This window comes from Sciurus carolinensis, chromosome 12 (assembly GCF_902686445.1).
Source record: "Sciurus carolinensis chromosome 12, mSciCar1.2, whole genome shotgun sequence".
In the NCBI taxonomy this organism is placed as follows: domain Eukaryota; kingdom Metazoa; phylum Chordata; class Mammalia; order Rodentia; family Sciuridae; genus Sciurus; species Sciurus carolinensis.
In genome coordinates, this window is record NC_062224.1 from 100134423 (window position 1) to 100152284 (window position 17862).

Genomic DNA, 17862 nt, shown 5'->3' on the forward strand with positions numbered 1-17862 from the left:
TCTTTATGCTGTACAACAGAATGACACATTTTGTCTTCATTGTGGTTAGTCAAAAATGTAGAATTTTGGGGCTAGGGAGATAGCTCAGTAGAGTGCTTGCCTTCCATGCTCAAGACCCTAGGTTTGATCCCCAGCACTGCCAAAAAAAAAAGTAAAATTTTAATATGTCCATATCTTCTGATTAACTATCAGATTGAAATCATATCATTAAAATATTAATCCAAGTGTCATGATGATTCCACTGAGCATGTGGGACTAAGAGTTTTATATACATGGTGCTTAGATACTTTATTGAAAATAAGTGTGTTAAGTGTGTCCTAGCTGGACATGGTGGTGCACGCCTATAATCTAGCAACTCAGGAGGCTGAAGCAGGAGGATCGAAGGTTCAAAGCCAGCCTCGGCAATTTAATGAGGCTCTGAGCAACTTAGTGAGACCCTATCTCAAAATAAATAATAAAAAGGGCTGGGGATGTTTCTCTGTGGTTAAGCACCCTTGGACTCAATCCCCAGTACCAAAGAAAAAATAAAATAATCGTCTTCTAAAGAATTCCTCATTTTATTCTTTTTCTTTCTTATTTTGTTTGCTTTTACAGGTGTAAGCCATGCAATGGGAGGAAGAGGAGGAATAAATAGAGGAAATATTAATTAAATGGTCCGTAAACTATAATTCCTGTGAATAAGATTGTCAAATCTGTTTTAGTGTAATGATTGTCGAGTTGAAAAACATTTTTGTATTTAAATTGGTATGCTCATCTCAATACTCTTTATTAATAAAATGTATTTCAATGTCAAAATTGATCATCCTTTTCTTCATTTTAATTAGATGGGTCTTCCTTTGCCTGTGAGTCTAAGGACATTTGTACCAGACTTTGGAGAGGGTCTGCCCAGAACGAGTAGTGACTGCTCTTGCTGTTCTACTGGGCACATCGACGTTATAGTATTGATCTAAATGAAAGAGAAATAATTTTTTAATTAAAAATAATATATAACTAAATTGTGTTGCTTATTCAAATACAGTATTAACATTTTAATATCAGAAATGTTTTTATTTATTTAGTGTTCAATGTTCCTTTTTGAAATAAGCATTTAAGAATAACAGTTATTCTGAAAAATAATGTACTTGAATTTTATCCTTTTTAAAAAATACATTCTGATGCCATTCATATTATAGAATCATAAGTAGAATAAATTAGATGTCTGGGCTTTTCAAAATAAAATTACTTTCTCAGGAATGTCCTGATTTTATAGGTCATGTAATGATACAAATAGCATCTGTTAAATGCTACAGATGATAGAAGTAAAATACTATTTTTAGCATCAGTTTTACCAAAGTATTTGGATATGTTATCATAACCTTATGAAGGGTAGAGTAGAACTGGATTGCAGTCACATCCCAGTTTTACTGAAATTAAAGTCAAAACTCCCCCTTAACAGCAGTTAGAATAAGAATTATATTTGAAGTCACCTTCAGTCACCATCGCACTAGGTGTTTTTGCTTTAATTATATTCGCATTTTCACAAGTGATATCAACTTGAGCAGCTAAGATTTTACTTAACGACTTACCCTTGGAAAAGGCATAGTAGTCATATCCGTCAGGTCGTCTTACGTTGGGCAGCGTGATAGCTGAGGTAACCACACTTGGAAATCCTCTCCACATCGAACTCACTTTAACTTCATTGTGGAGGAAACCTGCAGATAACATTTTTAATGAAAGGTGTCAGATTAAAAAGCAGTATTTTATCTTAGAAAGAGCTAGACAAACAAGAGTTTTAATCTGTTTGTTCACTGAGTAGCTCTGTTATTTCAGTGAGATATTAACTTCTATTAACTTCTGATGGGCACGTAATCTACCTTTCAAGATTGTCAGGAGGATTACAGTTTTATATAGAATGCTCTTGGTAAGAGGTACTTCATATTTCACACTTTTTATGGTTAACTTGAATAAACTGCTTTCCTTGCCCACGAAGAAAAAGAACTGATCTTTGATCATTCACTGAGGCAAACTGATATATTTTGCATCAATAAGCTTAAATTATTAGGGCTATTTGGTCAGTGTGTGTGTTTCATAGGTTTTCTTTATAAGGAACTAGTACATCTACTTCATGTTTAGGAATTTTGAACACAGTGAAAACATTACCTTTGTCTTGATAAGCAACTCTGACGGGTGTGTAATGAATTCTGAAGGTGTGTGTTTGAGAAGGTCCTATAGCCCGTTCAAAACGACGTCTCCTAACCTGTGCTGCTTCTCCATACACCGAATAATTTATAGCAGGCCTTCTTCCAGGGCACTTTCTGGCAGGTTCCTGTTTATAAACATACTGCTGAACGTTGCCACCTGTTGTGTATCAGAAAACCATATAGAATATGAAAAGTTAATGTTAATCCACCCAGAAAAATGGAAAAGAATTCTTATAGCATGAAGGACATCAACTTGTTTTTCATAAAAATATGTGTAGATACTAATAATGGTGAAACAGTTGCTAAATCATGAAACACATGTTGAATAAACATGTAGAATAAATTAAACAAATTGCATAGTTTTATATTTAACGAACCGAAAGTAAATGACATTCTTTATCTCAGTGACCTGAAAACTCAGATGAACTACACTTCGCATGTCAAGACATCTAAATACTTATTACTGTCCTTAATTTTTAGATTTCCATTGAAAATATTTTATTTCAACAATTAAAGATATCTTGACAGTAAACCCACTGATAAATAACAATACTGAATAGTAGTCAATTTAAATGTTTTGTAATTTTTGTCAGTTATGTAATACGTACCTCTCTTGAAAAAATACACGGATTCAGGCCTGTCCTGATATTTAGCTACTGAAAGAGCTGCCACTATTTTGCCAGTCAATCCTCCGAATCCTTTTACAATTTGTTTAGGGTACCCTGCATCTTTCATATCATTGGTGAAACGCCAGTACTGAGAATCCTGATAATTTAAAAGAGCAAATTATGTTTAGTGCATTCTTAGATTTAAGTTATAAGGAGAAAGTGTTAATTGAATGTTTGAATAAGCAGACCATTAATAGTATCAAGCTGTTATTTTGATGATAGAACCATTCATTAAGATAAAGGGACACTTCTGAATTGGAGTTTAAGGTGATTTAAACATTGCAATTTAAACTCCAATTACTATTTTCTGATTCTCTCATAGCAGTTTAGTTTTGTTACCTTAAAGAAGAAAGTTTTCCCTTCACAGTTGCATCTAGTAAAAACAGTATCAATGGGTGAAGGAATGCCCCATACTTCAGTAATTCTTCGAGGTGGAGATGGTGGAGTGAATGGATTTAGCATCCAGAAATAATGACCTAAAATTTAAAGAGACACGGCAACTTATGAGCTGAATACTAAACTGTCCCCAAAGAAACCAAAATTTTAAAAACTTTAGTGATAATCATAAAGAAAAACAGACTGTGTTAAGAAGGTATGACTGAAAGTATAATAAGATACAGAAGGGACTTTTTAAAATATATCCGAGTGTAAATATTCTTAAGTCTGAAATTTAACATAAGCTTTGAAATATTTCAGTTTTATAGTTTTTATAGAAAGAGCCTTTTGACTTTGCGACTTAAGAGAAAGTTACCTTTCTGGATTTCAATGTCTTTATCTTTGAGAATTAAGGAATTAACAACTTAATGACTTCTAAAATTTCCTTAACTTCTACTATGTGTGATTTGCTTCTTTTCAAATATTAATCTAAATATGTTTTAAGACGACTAGCTGGGGGTCATGTAATAATGGCTATTCTCTTGGTTCTCTTTCACAGTGAGTGCAACTCCTTTAAAAGCTTCACAAGTGAGATGCTATTTTTAAAGCAAATAGAGCAGAGGCTGCAAATCCTGATGTCATTTCATTAGATCTGAAATTTAAATATTAACAGGAAAAATCTCAATAGTATCCACATTTTTTGTGTGTCTAATTTGTTAATCTAATATTTTGGTTATTGCTCTCAGATTCTCATTGTGTGAGGTAGGCTTATCAGTCAAGTTCCCCTCCAGAAAGTTCAACCCAACTAGCATTCTCTCATGACTTTGACTGTTTTAAATGCCATAACTATTAAAATAATTGGAAGAAATAGAAGTATGTACATAACTCACCTCGAAATGCAACTAATGTCCCATTGCGCAAAGTAGTTAGTCCATCTACTGGTCTGCCATTGCATAAATTGGTCTCATCTAAAACAAATAAGCAGAAAAGTAACCTAGAATGGAATAAGAAAACTGTTCTTTTCAAATCCTCTCACAGGATTGTTTCTTACCCTCTTAAGCTCTTAAAAGACAGTTTGAGGTATTTACATTTCAAAAGGAAAATGGTGGTATATTTTATAATTCCATCTTACCTAAAGGTGATATTATTCAAAAATGTTCTATAAAAATAAATTATTATGAATTAGAATTGGCCAGGTTATCTTGTTGGGTTTTTTTGTTGTTGTTGATTTTTGTTTTTGTTTCTCTTTTATTTAGGTACTGGGGATTAAACCTGGGGTGCTCTACTATTGAACTACATCCCCAGTTCTTTTTTCATTTTATTATTTTGAACAGGGTCTTGCTAAGTTGCTGAGGGACTCAATAAACTGATAAGGCTGACCTCCAACTTGCAACCCTACTACCTTAACCTCCCTCAGCTGGTATAACAGACATGCACCACTGTGCCAGGTTGGACCAGGTTATCTTGATCTTCATGTAAGTTAGGCATTTATTGGATGTTTGAACTGATGTTTTCAGTCATTGCTCTTTGGGTTGTTTTAGAAAAGGAAGTAATACTACTGAGTTTTCACTTTGCATTGTACTTAATTTCAAGGATGGACTCAACTAAATTTTTTTGACATTCTGTACACTCTGTTCTTATAGGTGATATGCTAAATTCCTAACCCTAGGTTATCACTTGACTTTCTAAAGACTGAATAAGTTTACGCTAATTTTTCTCTGCCTACTTAAAAAGGTTGGGACTCTAGATGGTGTATCTTAAGAGTGATACTAAATCAGGGCTTTCTAGTTCAGACAGATATAAATTAACATTGCCAGTTTTAGAAATGAAAAGAAACTGATTGTGTTACCTGAAAGTAGGGAGTGGGAGCTGATGCCTTGACTGGGGCCTCTCACTAGGTGATCAAGGCCTGGGATAACTATCGGAGTTAGCACAGGGCGCCTGGGGATCATGTGTGGGTTTTCTCTTCCGAGGCCTTCTGCATCTTCATTATTTGAATTCACTTCAACTAGTTCTGAGTTTGGAGTTTGTTTAGGGCTGGTGGTGGTTTGGAGCACAGCTTCTGCTGGAGAGGTAGGGTTCAATTCAGGTGTCTTTGGGGGAGTTGGTGTAGCTTTTGGTTTTTTCACTTTAGGTGTGCTTGGCTTTTTGGTAGAAGTGGATTTTTTGGGTGCTTTGGTTGGCTTTTTGGTAGAAGTGGGCTTCTTGGGTGCTTTGATTGGCTTCTTGGGTTTTGGTGGTGTTGCTTTAGAATCAGTAGCTGAATCTTCTGGTGCAGGAGTCTCTTCAGATTCATTCATACTCTCTTCAGTTGTCTCTGTCTTTTTTGTTGTGGTTACTTTGGGTGCAAGCGTTGTTTTAAGAGTAGTAGTTTTGAATGGCGAATCTTCAGTTGTGGGTGTCACTTGCATGGTGTTACTTGGTATTTTGGATTCAGTTGTTTTTTCTTCTGTGGTTGTTGTCTGTTTTGTTGTAATCTTAGGTGCAGCAGTTGTCATTTGGGGTGTAGTCACTTCAGGAGTCTTGATTGTTGGTACAGTGGGCTCCTTGGGACTGCTGTCAGGAGCTTTTGGTGTGGGTCCTGCAGAAAACCCAGGAGTTGCTTCAGCAGGGATCTCAGGAGTAGTAGGAGGCTCCATGGTGGTAGTTGGAGCCTGTGTCTTAGGAGTAGAAGGAGCAGGTTTCTGGGGGGTGGCAGGTACTGCTTCTTTAGGAGTGGTAGGAGCTTTTTCCTTGGTGGTAGTGGGAACAGGCTCCTTAGGGGTGGTGGGTGCAGGATCCTTAGGGGTGGTGGGCTCAGGCTCCTTGGGGGTAGTGGGTGCAGGCTCCTTAGGGGTGATGGGCTCAGGCTCCTTAGGGGTGGTGGGCTCAGGCTTCTTGGGGGTAGTTGGTGCAGGCTCCTTGGGGGTGGTGGGCGCAGGCTCCTTGGGCGTGGTGGGCTCAGGGGCCTTGGGGGTGGTGGGCGCAGGCTCCTTGGGCGTGGTGGGCTCAGGCGTCTTGGGGGTGGTGGGCGCAGGCTCCTTGGGGGTGGTGGGCGCAGGCTCCTTGGGCGTGGTGGGCTCAGGCGCCTTGGGGGTGGTGGGCGCAGGCTCCTTGGGGGTGGTGGGCGCAGGCTCCTTGGGGGTGGTGGGCGCAGGCTCCTTGGGGGTGGTGGGTGCAGGCTTCTTGGGGGTGGTGGGCTCAGGCGCCTTGGGGGTGGTGGGCTCAGGCGCCTTGGGGGTGGTGGGCGCAGGCTCCTTGGGGGTGGTGGGCTCAGGCCCCTTGGGCGTGGTGGGCTCAGGCTCCTTGGGGGTGGTGGGCTCAGGCACCTTGGGGGTGGTGGGCGCAGGCTCCTTGGGGGTTGTGGGCTCAGGCGCCTTGGGGGTGGTGGGCTCAGGTGCCTTGGGGGTGGTGGGTGCAGGCTTCTTGGGGGTGGTGGGCGCAGGCTCCTTGGGGGTGGTCAGAGCAGGAGCTTTGGTTGTAGTTTCGGCTTTTGGTGTAGGTTTAGCAGGAACCTCAGGGGTAGGTGCCGAATCTTTAGCAGATGTTTTCTCTGCACTTCGAATCTCCTTAGCTGAAGTAGTCTTCTGTTTTTCACTGGTGGAAGTCTGTTTGTTTGTGACAGTGGTCTCTTTAGTTTCAACTGTTGTCTCCTTATTGGCTGTGGAAGATGCCTTTTTGGATGTATCAGCGTTAGGGGGAAGACTGGGTTTAGGACTTTCTGGCTTTATTGTTGTAGTCTTGGGAGATGTGGTGACTTTATTGCTTTGAGTGGTAGGAGTGGCCGGAGTTGGGGTGAGTTTGGGATCGCCATTGTCCAGTCCACTTCCAGCATCATCCACAACCGGTGGTTCCTTTGCAGGTTCCTTTTTAGGTGTTTTTTTCTTATCATCTTTTGCTAAAGAAAAAACATACATCTTGTTATGTTTTAAGGTTTTTTTCTTTTCCCCTTCAGTAGAGTAGTAGATCCCACCCAGCTAGTTGTGTGTTTCTGTGTTTCTGTACTTATTGCTGACTTTTTTTTTTTTTTTTTTTTTTTGGTGGTGGTTATATTGGGGATTGAGCCCAGTGATGCTTTACCACTGAGCTACATTCCCAGTCCTTTTTTAAAGTTTTCAAGACAGGGTCTTGCTAAGTTGCTGAAACTGGTCTCAAACTTGTGATCTCACTGCCTCAACACCCCCAGTTACTGAATTACAGGCTTGCGCCACTACACCCAGCTCAAAATATATTTGGGGGATACTTTAGGGAGTTAATGAGATAAGGCATGAAAAACAAAAGTAAACACCTATATAATTAATAGATGGAAGCCATTCGGATGTTACCAAAATGATCAGTAATGCCAATTCCTCTCTTTGTGTTAATGTTCTTTCTCTTCACTTTCCCCACCGCCACCCTTATGCCTCATTGCACAGTGCTGCCCCTTCCCCCGCTAGAAAACTAGATCCAATAGCTTGTGTCCTCACTGGACCCATTACCTTAGAGGTCTCTGCAGCCACCTCTGGGAATGGGCCCCATTTCTCCCATAGGTTCCTTCTGATCCCTGTTCCCATACATAGAGCTAATAGTGCTTTCTTTCCTCTGCTCAACTAAACTTGGCAGCCCCAGAGGACATAGGAGGGAGAAAGCCAGGGCAGCAAAGACTCTTCTTAACAGGAGTTCTCATAGCAGCTACCCTACAGGAGAACTACAAAGCCCCAAGGGCACTTCACTGAGGTGAATTCCATTTAACAAATACATGTTGCATTTCTATTCTGAGCACAGTTGTTGGCATGACTGAATATCTGGTTATTTGACTAGAGAGGAAGCTTCATGACCACCTAGGAAACAGTTTTTTAAAATCCAGTATTTCCTAGAGAAAGAACATATTTTAGAATTTCAGAAAATAATAAAGAGCAGAACAGATGGACTCTCTTTTCAGGAAATAATAGCCTATTCTGTAGAGAAAAATCATACAATAATTTATTAGGAAAATAGAGGATATGTAAATGTGGACAATATAGTGCTTTTCTGCAGAGGTTTATGAGAGAAGGAAGAAGACACTTGATTAATATTAAAACAATATAAGTGTTTGTAAGTAAGATAAAGCTGGGGGAGGAAACAAAAACAAAGAAGATAGAGGAAGGGGAAGAAAGCAAAATGATCAGGTAGACAGGAATCAGTACAACACATCATCCCTAGTGCCATCCTGTGGTGCCAGTCACTGCTACAGCATCTTCTTATCTTTGGTTTTCAAGCATGGCTTCTTAGCTGGTTTGCACTAATTTCCTGTAGGAAGTATTCATTTGGTACTTTCTAAAATGATTTGATAAAGTTTTGCACCCCCCCAATAGGGAAAACATCTTCATTCCACCAACACGCATTACTTTTTAAAAATTATTGTTAATATGGCATTGATATAGTCTGTGATCTTTATCAATGCTCAAACCTTTGGGTTTCTTCTGTAATTCGTTATTAGCAGCTGAATTTTTGGAAGACTTGATTTTCCGAATAGTTGAAGAGGAAGAGGAAGAGGAGGAGGAGGACTCTTGATTTTCAGAAACAGAATGTTCTATAAAATAAAAAGTTTGATCACACCAACTATGATTTAAAACAAAACAAAAAAATTGCCAGTTCAAATACAGTAAGAACTGCTAATAACTAATCTATACGTTTGTGTTCTGCTTTTAATAGTAATATGATCAATTGCTTTTTAATTCATCAGTTGAAAGCAAGGTGCCCTGGGTTTAATCCACACATTAGCAGTATGACTTTCAACTTTCTCACATATGCCAAAATTTCTCAGGAATTAATTATACTGCAAAGAAAATTGTGGGTTTCTTTCCCTCCCCCCACCCTCGTTTTTTACAGTAAGATTTGTCCCTTCTGATTACTTTAACCTAGACACATACTGGGTTTGGCAAATATAGAAAGACTATAGATAAATACCTGGTCGTTTATACTTTGGTTTAAACTGACATAAAGCATGTAAACAAAAGTGTAATGAGCCCTTGATGACTCATGGGATTAGCCTCTGAGAATGCTTTCTATGGTAAACTACAGGTTATTTCATCTAAGAAATATCCTGGAGTTACCATCTGTTATCTTCCTACCTTCGGTTATTTCCTCTGATTCTATAACTTTCTTAGTCTTCTTTTTTGGTGATTTGGGTGAACGTTTGGAGGTTGATTTGATGGTTTGAGATGCTTCTGGAGGCGGAGGTGTAGTCTTTGAAGGTGGTGTTGATTTGGGATTGTGCACTGAGGCCAAGCAAGACAGGTCAGTTAACGTCTGGTTTATGATGATCAGCAATGCTAACTGAAAAGCATGAGTGCATTTGGCCTCAAGAGTAGATGCCTGTAAAATCCAGTGCAGGAAGGCTCTAGACCAAAAAACCAACTAATTCTGGGGATCCCTTGCTGTAAAATATTGAATCTTAAGTGTAGTTGGTTACAACAGGAAGCGAAGTTTCAGGAATCAGTAGACCTAAATTCTAGTGCTAAGTGTGCAAGTCTCTACTACTAGGACCTTGGGAAAGTAGGCTAACCCCTCATGAACTTTTTTTGTCAGCAAATTGAAATGTTTATTCAAGGTTTCTAAAGGTGTTTGCCTGCCTTTAAAAAAAAAAAAAGAAAGAAAACTTGATTCTATGAGCTTTGTCCATTGTGCCATGCGTCCATGATTATAAAATCAGTACTGCATGCAGATGGCAGGGTTTTCATGCTCTTGAGGAGTATCATAATAACATTTTTCTATTTTCATATGTATTTGAATCCAATGATGCCAGTTACCCTTTAGGATTGTCAAAGTTCTACATGAATATTCTGACAACTTTGCACCTGCACATTTGCACTTTTCCTCAGTGTGTGGGTCTTCCCAAAGATAAACAAGTGTTAATGGTTCTGTATGTATCTTCTTAACCTTTTTTCTGCCCCCACAAACACACACACACACACACACACACACACACACACACACTCCTTTTCTCCTTTTCATGTCTAGAAGTGAAGACTCAGAACATTTTTGTTCACTAGGAACCAGAAGGAAAGGAAAGAGACTTCTGGAAGGTAAGGAAACAGAGCAACGGGGTCCTTCCGGTAGAGAAGAGCTGTAATCCATCCTCCTGCTCCCACCAAACGTCTCAGAACTCTACTGCTCCATGAACCAACCACTATCCCTCTCCATCTTTCTTGTCCCACCCAAAGAAGCCAAGTACCCCACGCAGAGGAGGAGCTCTGCCGTGTACCCATTAGCCATCCTGGGCAAAACACTTCTTGAGCTCAACAGCATCCAAAGCACTTAGACTGCTATGATTTCCTTCAGCTCTTGAACTGTTAGGATATCTAGATGCCCATGAGCAGCATCTGTGGCAACCCTGAAACAACTCAGTGGTGAGATTCAAGACAGTGAAATACTGAAGCTGTAGGTGGCTCCTTTTATTTTCAATGGGGCCTCTGACAGCCCCTTGAATTCTGTAAATGAAGTTGACTGGCTTTGCTGTCATCAGTGTTTGTCAGGAGTCCGGCCTAAACCTCAGGCATCTGTCCACTTTGTGGCATGAAGTACTGCCCTTATTTAAATGTGCTCTCAATGCTTGGTCACTCTCTAATCATCTTCCCTCCCACCCTCCTCCACCCAAAATCAGTTCTTAGGCATTTTTGTCTCACAGCCAAAGCAATTATCAGGATGATGAGTAAATATGTATCTCCCACCATGGAGCCTTCTGGAAGCTGCAGGAGTGCTGGGCTCTGAGTTTTTCTATTGTAAGGGTGTCATCTCCACTATTTTTGGAATGCTTTCCAATGAAAACATTGAGCAGTTAGGAAACATCCCTTAACTCTGCTGATTAACAATTTTCCACTGTTTCTCCACTGTTCTAAAGAAGCAAGAAGTACAACCGTGTTTAAATAAAATGATAAGATTATGCAAGCATGCTTATTTCCACTTTTACTTCCACAGATATCCTCATTTTAACTAAGTAGGGTTTACCAGGAAACATTCAGTAATGGAAAGTAATCTATCAGGTAATTTTTGTAAAATCTGGAGGGTTTTGTTATACTGAGTATTCCTTCAGAACTTATGACCAGAGAAGAAGATTTTTAAATGAAACTGTCTTTTTTATTGACTTTTTTATGCACAGGCAGTTGTATAGAGACTACTAAGGGGACTATAGGTCTGGATGGGAAGGAACCGATAACTGACAGTTAACAACTTCTTAGTAGATTTGCTTGTAAACTTAGTGGCTTAAGCTAGGTTATAAATTTATTTGTTGAAAAGCTGAAAGTGTCGATTGTGTCCATAAATATATACTCAAACACACTGAGGCCCAAAGCAAACACAGCTGAATTGTGGAGGCAGTACCATTGAAACCACCAAGCGAACTGATTACTATTGATTTAACCGGAAACTGAACCACATCTGAAGAAAAAAAGCATACACACTCAACCCCTGTCTTCCATTCCTCAGCCAGTGATCTCTTGTGCTCCTGGAGCAACACCTGGGCTGCTGTTGTTGGGAGATGCTTTTTTTTTTCCTTTAATTCATCTTTGTAGAGCAAAATTATTTTTAAGTAGCCTATGTATTAGTAAAATCAAGACCTCGAGGGGACTGAGCTTAGACATCATCAGTGACACTGCGGGATGCACAGGTCTGGCTGTACTACTGAGCAGCTTTGCTGGGTACCCTGATGCTTACCTTCTTCACAGAAAGTCTCGTAGTCGGAACAGCACTTGCCAAACTTCTTACACTGGGCGTCACAGTCACACTCCCTCCCACGTGCGAAGGACTCGAAGCAGCGACCTTTACAGGAGAGCTCTACCCGGAGCAAAACAAACATGTGGATTAATGATTACAAAGCCATACTTAGGCATTTGGTAGCCATTTCCCTTCTGATAACTGACTAGAGCTCCAAAGGTGCATTTCTAAGTCTTTTGTTTGGAATCTGGAGTACATCACCTAATAAAAAATGGGCGACGTCTCAAATGGAGACAGCCTACATCAAGAAGAAATATGGGTACTTGGGGAAATGTCACTTGTCCTTTAAGATGCTAAGTGACACCCCCAGTGCTGCCTGAGCCATCTACACATAGGGACTGGGAAATGTCTAAACAATAAGTGCCCTTCATATGAATTCCTTCCAACCCCCCTCACACCATTGCTTTGTAATAGGCTTAAATTAGCTGAACACCCATATTTTATGACTATTCCTAAGAGCTGACTCAATATAAATGAGTCATTGTTAAAGCTCAAAAGTAATTGATAATGCAAAGTAGGCAAGGTGTAGAGTTGGAAGATTTCAGCCTAATCCCATGGTGTGAGCTACGTTAAGAGAAACCTGCTCATTTCAAACACAACCTTGGTTGGAGGTACAGATACTTACCAAGGCCTACCCGAAATCATTTCTTTATCCAGCTCATAAAACGTACAACAATACATTCACCAGGTGCACATGCAAATTCTAAAGCAAACGACTTTTGCATAATTTTAATCATAATTTTCATAAACTGAAAATGAAATGTTTCTATAGCAAAATGGCCCAAAATATGTTCAAGTGAAATACCATCAAAATTTAGAAACTCAGACCCTTTGGGTTTTAATTGAAACTCATCATTAAACACTAGTGTTTCATATTTAAGAGCATCCTTGGGCTGGGGATATAGCTCAGTTGGTAGAGTGCTTGCCTTGCACACACAAGGCCCTGGGTTCAATCCCCAGCACTGCAGGAAAAAAAAAAAAAAGAGTGTCCTTTTCAGGTAATTTAGAAAAATATTACTATGAAAAAGTCGGGTTGTAGACAAGATTATTCTATGCCCAAGGATCATTTCGACGAAATGGAGCGGCCCCATCACCGAGCAATTACAACTCTGTCAGCAAGTAAGCATTACACATTGCTCTTTGCTTATTGACTCCCGAGTCACAGTATGAGATCTTTATTTCAAACAAAGGTGTTCTACTTGGAGCTGGTCAAATAATCTTGTGCAAGTGACACATTCCAGGCTTCCCGCTACTCTGCAGTCATCTCAAGCTGTGCTCCCATCCTTAGGTACAGTGCACTGCAACATTTACGCAAGTGAAGGGAAAGGCACTTTAGCAAAGGCAGTGAAACAGAGGGAAAGCTGCATTCGAGGGGCGCCAGGGGAGGCTCAGCGTGCGCGACAGCGGAGACGAGACTTACCTACGGTGCAGACTTTCTTGAAGTCAGGGCAGCACTCCATGTAGTGTTGACAGTTATAATCACAGTTGCAGATGGCATCTCTAGAATACCCTTCCCCACATCTCCCTGCACAGCTTGGTACATCTAAAATTATACAATACTAGGGTAAACATGGCCAAACCACTGGTAGAAGGGGAGCGATCTAGTAAGGACAAAGCCCATGGGCGAGGGAGACTCTTATCAACTGGAAAATGTTGGGAATGATGGTTAGTGATTGGCCTTGCTGATAAATGACTGATCTCATGTAACCTTGATCTTGTTCCCCTTATTTTTCACTAGACTGAAAAAGGTAAATACACCTCTGCAAATGAGGCAAAGTAATGGCTTTGCTTGAAGCACAGTATTCCCGGGGGAGGGATGGCCACTACAGCTGCTGCAGCTGGGGTACCCACTGACCACTATGTACTGAACATCTCTGGACCAGGAACTGAGTAACATGTTGTCTCTAATGCTTATGAAAATGTTTCCAGGAGAGTATTAATACCCCTTTTAGAGGTAAAATACCCAAACACAAATTTTTTAAAAACTTGCTCACAGCCAGTGAATAGTTCCAGTGTGTATCTATTATAGGCCAATTACCTATTAATAGGTCAAAGGCCAATTACTTATTTGTACTGACCTCTTGAACTCTTTGAAACATCCTGGTCTGGATAATAAATTCTATGGTCATTCTAAATAAACAGCCCATCCAGAACTTGAACAATGACATATCAGATTCTAAAGCCCAAGCTTTTCCTACCAGGTTACATGGCCTCTCATTCCCGCTGATGAGTTTAAAGCAAGCTTGTTGGGACGGCACACCCTTTGCCAGGTGTCCTTCCTTTTTAGTGGGGACAATAGAGAACCCTTGAAATAGCATCTGGGCATGAATATAAAGGTCATGAACAGAGTCTTTCTGGGCAAACAGTATTAAAAGCATAATTATCCTTAAATATTTCTAAAAGTCATTCGGTAAACAACACTTTAAAAGCCTCCCTGAGAGATAACCACAGGAATGTAACAGTGGGATCCATCTCTGCAATAGAAATTGGCAGGTGCAATGTCCTAAATCCATAGAGAGATGTTGCAACACACTGAAAAAATCTCAAAAGAAGAGAATCCAGCAATGTTAAAGTCTTAATATGCAAATAAATCAATGAAGAGTGGGATAACTCTCAGAACTTTTGCATACGTATATATGTGCACAATACATACAAAAATGCATATATAGTGTATGTATATAAATACATATATTATATATAAAGAAAAAGAATGAGAAGAGGTTGAGGAGGCAAGAAAAGCAGACAAAACAACATCAAAAGATTGGTCTTTTACATTTAGCAGATTTCTGAAATAAGAAATCAATTCTCTTTACCAAGAAAAATTAATTTTCATAGATGAGATGTCTGTTTTATTTTTCACTGCTATTAATTACAACCACTAATTCTAATTTTCTTTATCCAAAAGAAAGTGCAACTTTCTGTGAACAAGACATTGTATTAGGAAGGAAAAGGTGGTTTAGGAAATGTGAATCTTGGGACACCATTACGAGAGAGCCAAAGGGCCTAGGGGTACCACAGTGGCCATCCATCACTCCTGGTTAAATATTTTCATTCGCTTTTCTGTGGTTGTGTTTTTGCATGCTGGGGTTGCAATCTAGGGCCTTGCACTTGCTAGGCAAGCACTCTACCACTAAGCTACATCCCTAGACCTTGCTTGCTTGCATTTCTTCATCTTATCTGAGTGATTCTGCACCTCCACCTTTGCAGGGAATAATCTCTCATGTTCAGGTTTCGTGAGAATTTTAGCTATTTTACCAGAAATGTCTACTTCGGCCAGTCATGGTGGCACACACCTGTAATTCCAGCTATTTGGAACAGCTGAGGCAAGAAGACCACAAGTTTGAGGCCAGTCTCAATAATTTAAGCAAGGACCCAGGCTCAAAATAAAAATGTGTGGGGTTGTTCTCAGTGGTAGAGCACCACTGGATTAAAAAAAAGAAAGAAAGAAAAGAAAAGAAAAGAAAAAGAAAGGGGAGGGGAGGGGAGAGAAGGGAAGGGGAGGGAAAGGAAGGGAAGGGAAAAGAAGGGATGGGAAGGAAAGGGATGCCAACTTTAAAAAGGTAACTTCACGCTGTGTGTGATGATGCACTCCTGTATCCCAGCAACTCAGGAGGTTGAGACAGGACAATCCCAAGTTCGAGGCCAACCTCAGCAACTTCTCAAGGCCCTAAGCAACTTAGGAAGACCCTGACAAAAAAGAACTAAAAAGGGCTGGGGATGTGGCTTGGTGGTTAAGCATCCCTGGGGTTAATTCCCAGAACAAAAAAGGAAAGAAAAAAAGAAACACAACTTCACAATAATGATTATGAGTCTTGATTTTTCTTCTCTCATTTCACTCATGGAATGAAATGGGCCAATCTAAAGTTGGGCACTATTACCGCTAACTAATCAACCTAAAGCTTATGCTAGAGAACTTTGCTAACATGATCAGCTGAATATATCTTAACACTTTCTAAAAATGAAAAAGAAAAATTGTTCATCTAGGACCGACTCTGGTGAGGACTGTAAATGGTTCAATATTATAATGCAAAACAGCATTTGTGGTTGCTCAGTTTGTATCTGCATGAATAGTCCTGATGAAAAGAAAGAATGCTTAATACTAATAAAATGCCACGTGAAACCTTGTAACTTGTGTAGTCTAATATCTATGTCTACAAGATGCCAAAATAAGTTATTTATAATATTTTGCTTGGTGGAAAAGACTAGTTACATTTGTCAAAATACAGGCAAAAAAAAATGTGACTCAAATATTGTTCTTTGCAGTTATTTTAGAGATACTATATAGTTCCAGCCCAGTTTTATTATATAAATGTCTGACTTTTTTAAACTTTTGGGAGAACCGTAGGAATAATGACTGCCAAAATCATTTTATACAAACACTCAGAGCTGGGATGTAGCTCAGTGGTAAGGCATGTCCCTAACCTGGGCAGCAGGTGTCAGATCCTAGGCTCCAGCCCCAGCTTTGCAAAGATGCCAACAGCAACCAAAAAACTCAGAATTTCTTGAAAGACTTTATAATGTAGGAGAAGAGGATGAGAAGTCCCAAACACTTACAAATATTTTACAGGTTTTGCATCATTTTAAGTTCGTACTAAACATTAAACTCAAGCAAATATCCATTTTTGAAATCTATTTTTCCTTGTCATAAAAATCCCAACTGAACACTTATTAGTAGTTATTAAATAAAAATATTTTGGATGGTTAAGTTACCTTGAGATGAAACTTGCTGAATCAAGAAAACAGAAAGTAGCAGCAACAAGCAAATGGGTAGAATTTTCCACTCCATGGTTGTTTTCCGGTACTACACCCTCGCTGGAAATAAAATAAATGTATTAGAAAACTTCTCTTTAAACTCACCATCAAAATGTGGGTGTTATACCCAATGTTTCAGTAACTTTCAAAATGCAGTTTAATAATAAAGCCATTCCATTCTTGAACCTTTAATCAGCTAGAATTCTATAGAAAAGATTTGACCACTACCTTTCATTTTAGGCAGAACAAGTCATCAAGTCACCTCAATCATATTGTTGACCACTTTAATACATTAGAAACCTCCACAATAAAAAACAGACTTATTTTAAAACTCTCTTCTAAATATAGCAGGTACTTACAGAGGAAGCTTTAAATCCTATAATGGGAAAACAAAATAACCAGCTTCATTAAAATGTAACTTAATAGACATTGTAGAGTTACTACCCTGACTTTTCCTTAATTCTCAATATAAATTCACAGGCTTCCAACAGGTGTATTGCATAAATATTATCCTTTTCAAAACTCTCCAACTACTATCCTTATAAATCTTTCTCAAGCAAGCACCTTAAATGAAAACACATTTAATTCCACAGAGCAAGTTAACTTTGACACTTACCCGTGAGAGGACCGATGAATTTTCCAATGTCCTGGAAGTCTTATATATCAGTGCAAATACATTGGGATGAACCAATTAGTCCAAAGGTTAGACAAAATCAACAGTGACAACCTATGAAATCAAACTTTCCTCATTTATTGGAAGACAGCCCAGACGACTAGACTTAAGCAACATCTGGAAAACACTTCCATTAAGAAAAATGACTACTACAAAATAAATTTAGATTTATTGGCCAAACACATTTCTAATTTCTAAGTGAAGTGAACAAATTGTTCTGAGATGGTAAATCACTCTGGCTGGCTTTGACTAATGTATCAAAGTAGCAAGTGTAAAATAGTCAAAAGCTGGTAGCCCTCCCCTGTCCCCCAGTTAAATCTAGCAAAGGTGATTTTAAAATTTATCTGCTGTTAGTTTGTGGCATAAATTTTCTAAATTTATACCAATAAATCAAATATACATGCCTTGAGTGTTTTCCCTACCACTCTTCCACTGAGCACAGAATACATGCTCTCAATTACCTAGAGGAAATTATCCACAGGGGGAGAATGGGTTCCAGTTT

At 39.3% G+C, this 17862-nt stretch overlaps 2 protein-coding genes across 4 annotated transcripts in view; one reads left to right on the forward strand and one right to left on the reverse strand.

Annotated features, from left to right (window-relative positions):
- The window catches only part of Tpr (translocated promoter region, nuclear basket protein), a 66725-nt gene extending 65828 nt beyond the window's left edge, over positions 1 to 897 (forward strand). The window contains exon 51 of one of the 2 annotated variants that reach the window (XM_047520123.1): positions 595 to 894. In XM_047520123.1, the coding sequence (XP_047376079.1) occupies positions 595 to 650 (56 nt within the window). In that variant the 3' untranslated portion in view covers positions 651 to 894. Of the gene's footprint in view, positions 1 to 594 lie in introns of both variants that reach the window. The other variant, XM_047520122.1, reaches the window with a different exon arrangement.
- On the reverse strand, positions 751 to 17324 carry Prg4 (proteoglycan 4). 2 transcript variants are annotated; one of them, XM_047520125.1, is made up of 13 exons: positions 17304 to 17324; positions 16646 to 16747; positions 13356 to 13478; positions 11876 to 11995; positions 9295 to 9441; positions 8631 to 8753; positions 5073 to 7100; positions 4114 to 4191; positions 3188 to 3324; positions 2789 to 2945; positions 2140 to 2337; positions 1566 to 1691; positions 751 to 946 (listed from the first exon to the last, which is right to left on the reverse strand). In XM_047520125.1, the coding sequence occupies exons 2-13, from the start codon at positions 16719 to 16721 to the stop codon at positions 849 to 851; spliced, it is 3411 nt and encodes a 1136-aa protein (XP_047376081.1). In that variant the 5' UTR covers positions 16722 to 16747; positions 17304 to 17324; the 3' UTR covers positions 751 to 848. The 2 variants fall into 2 exon arrangements, with proteins under 2 accessions (XP_047376081.1, XP_047376080.1); XM_047520124.1 differs by lacking the exons at positions 8631 to 8753; positions 9295 to 9441; positions 17304 to 17324.
- Positions 17325 to 17862: the final 538 nt, after the last annotated feature.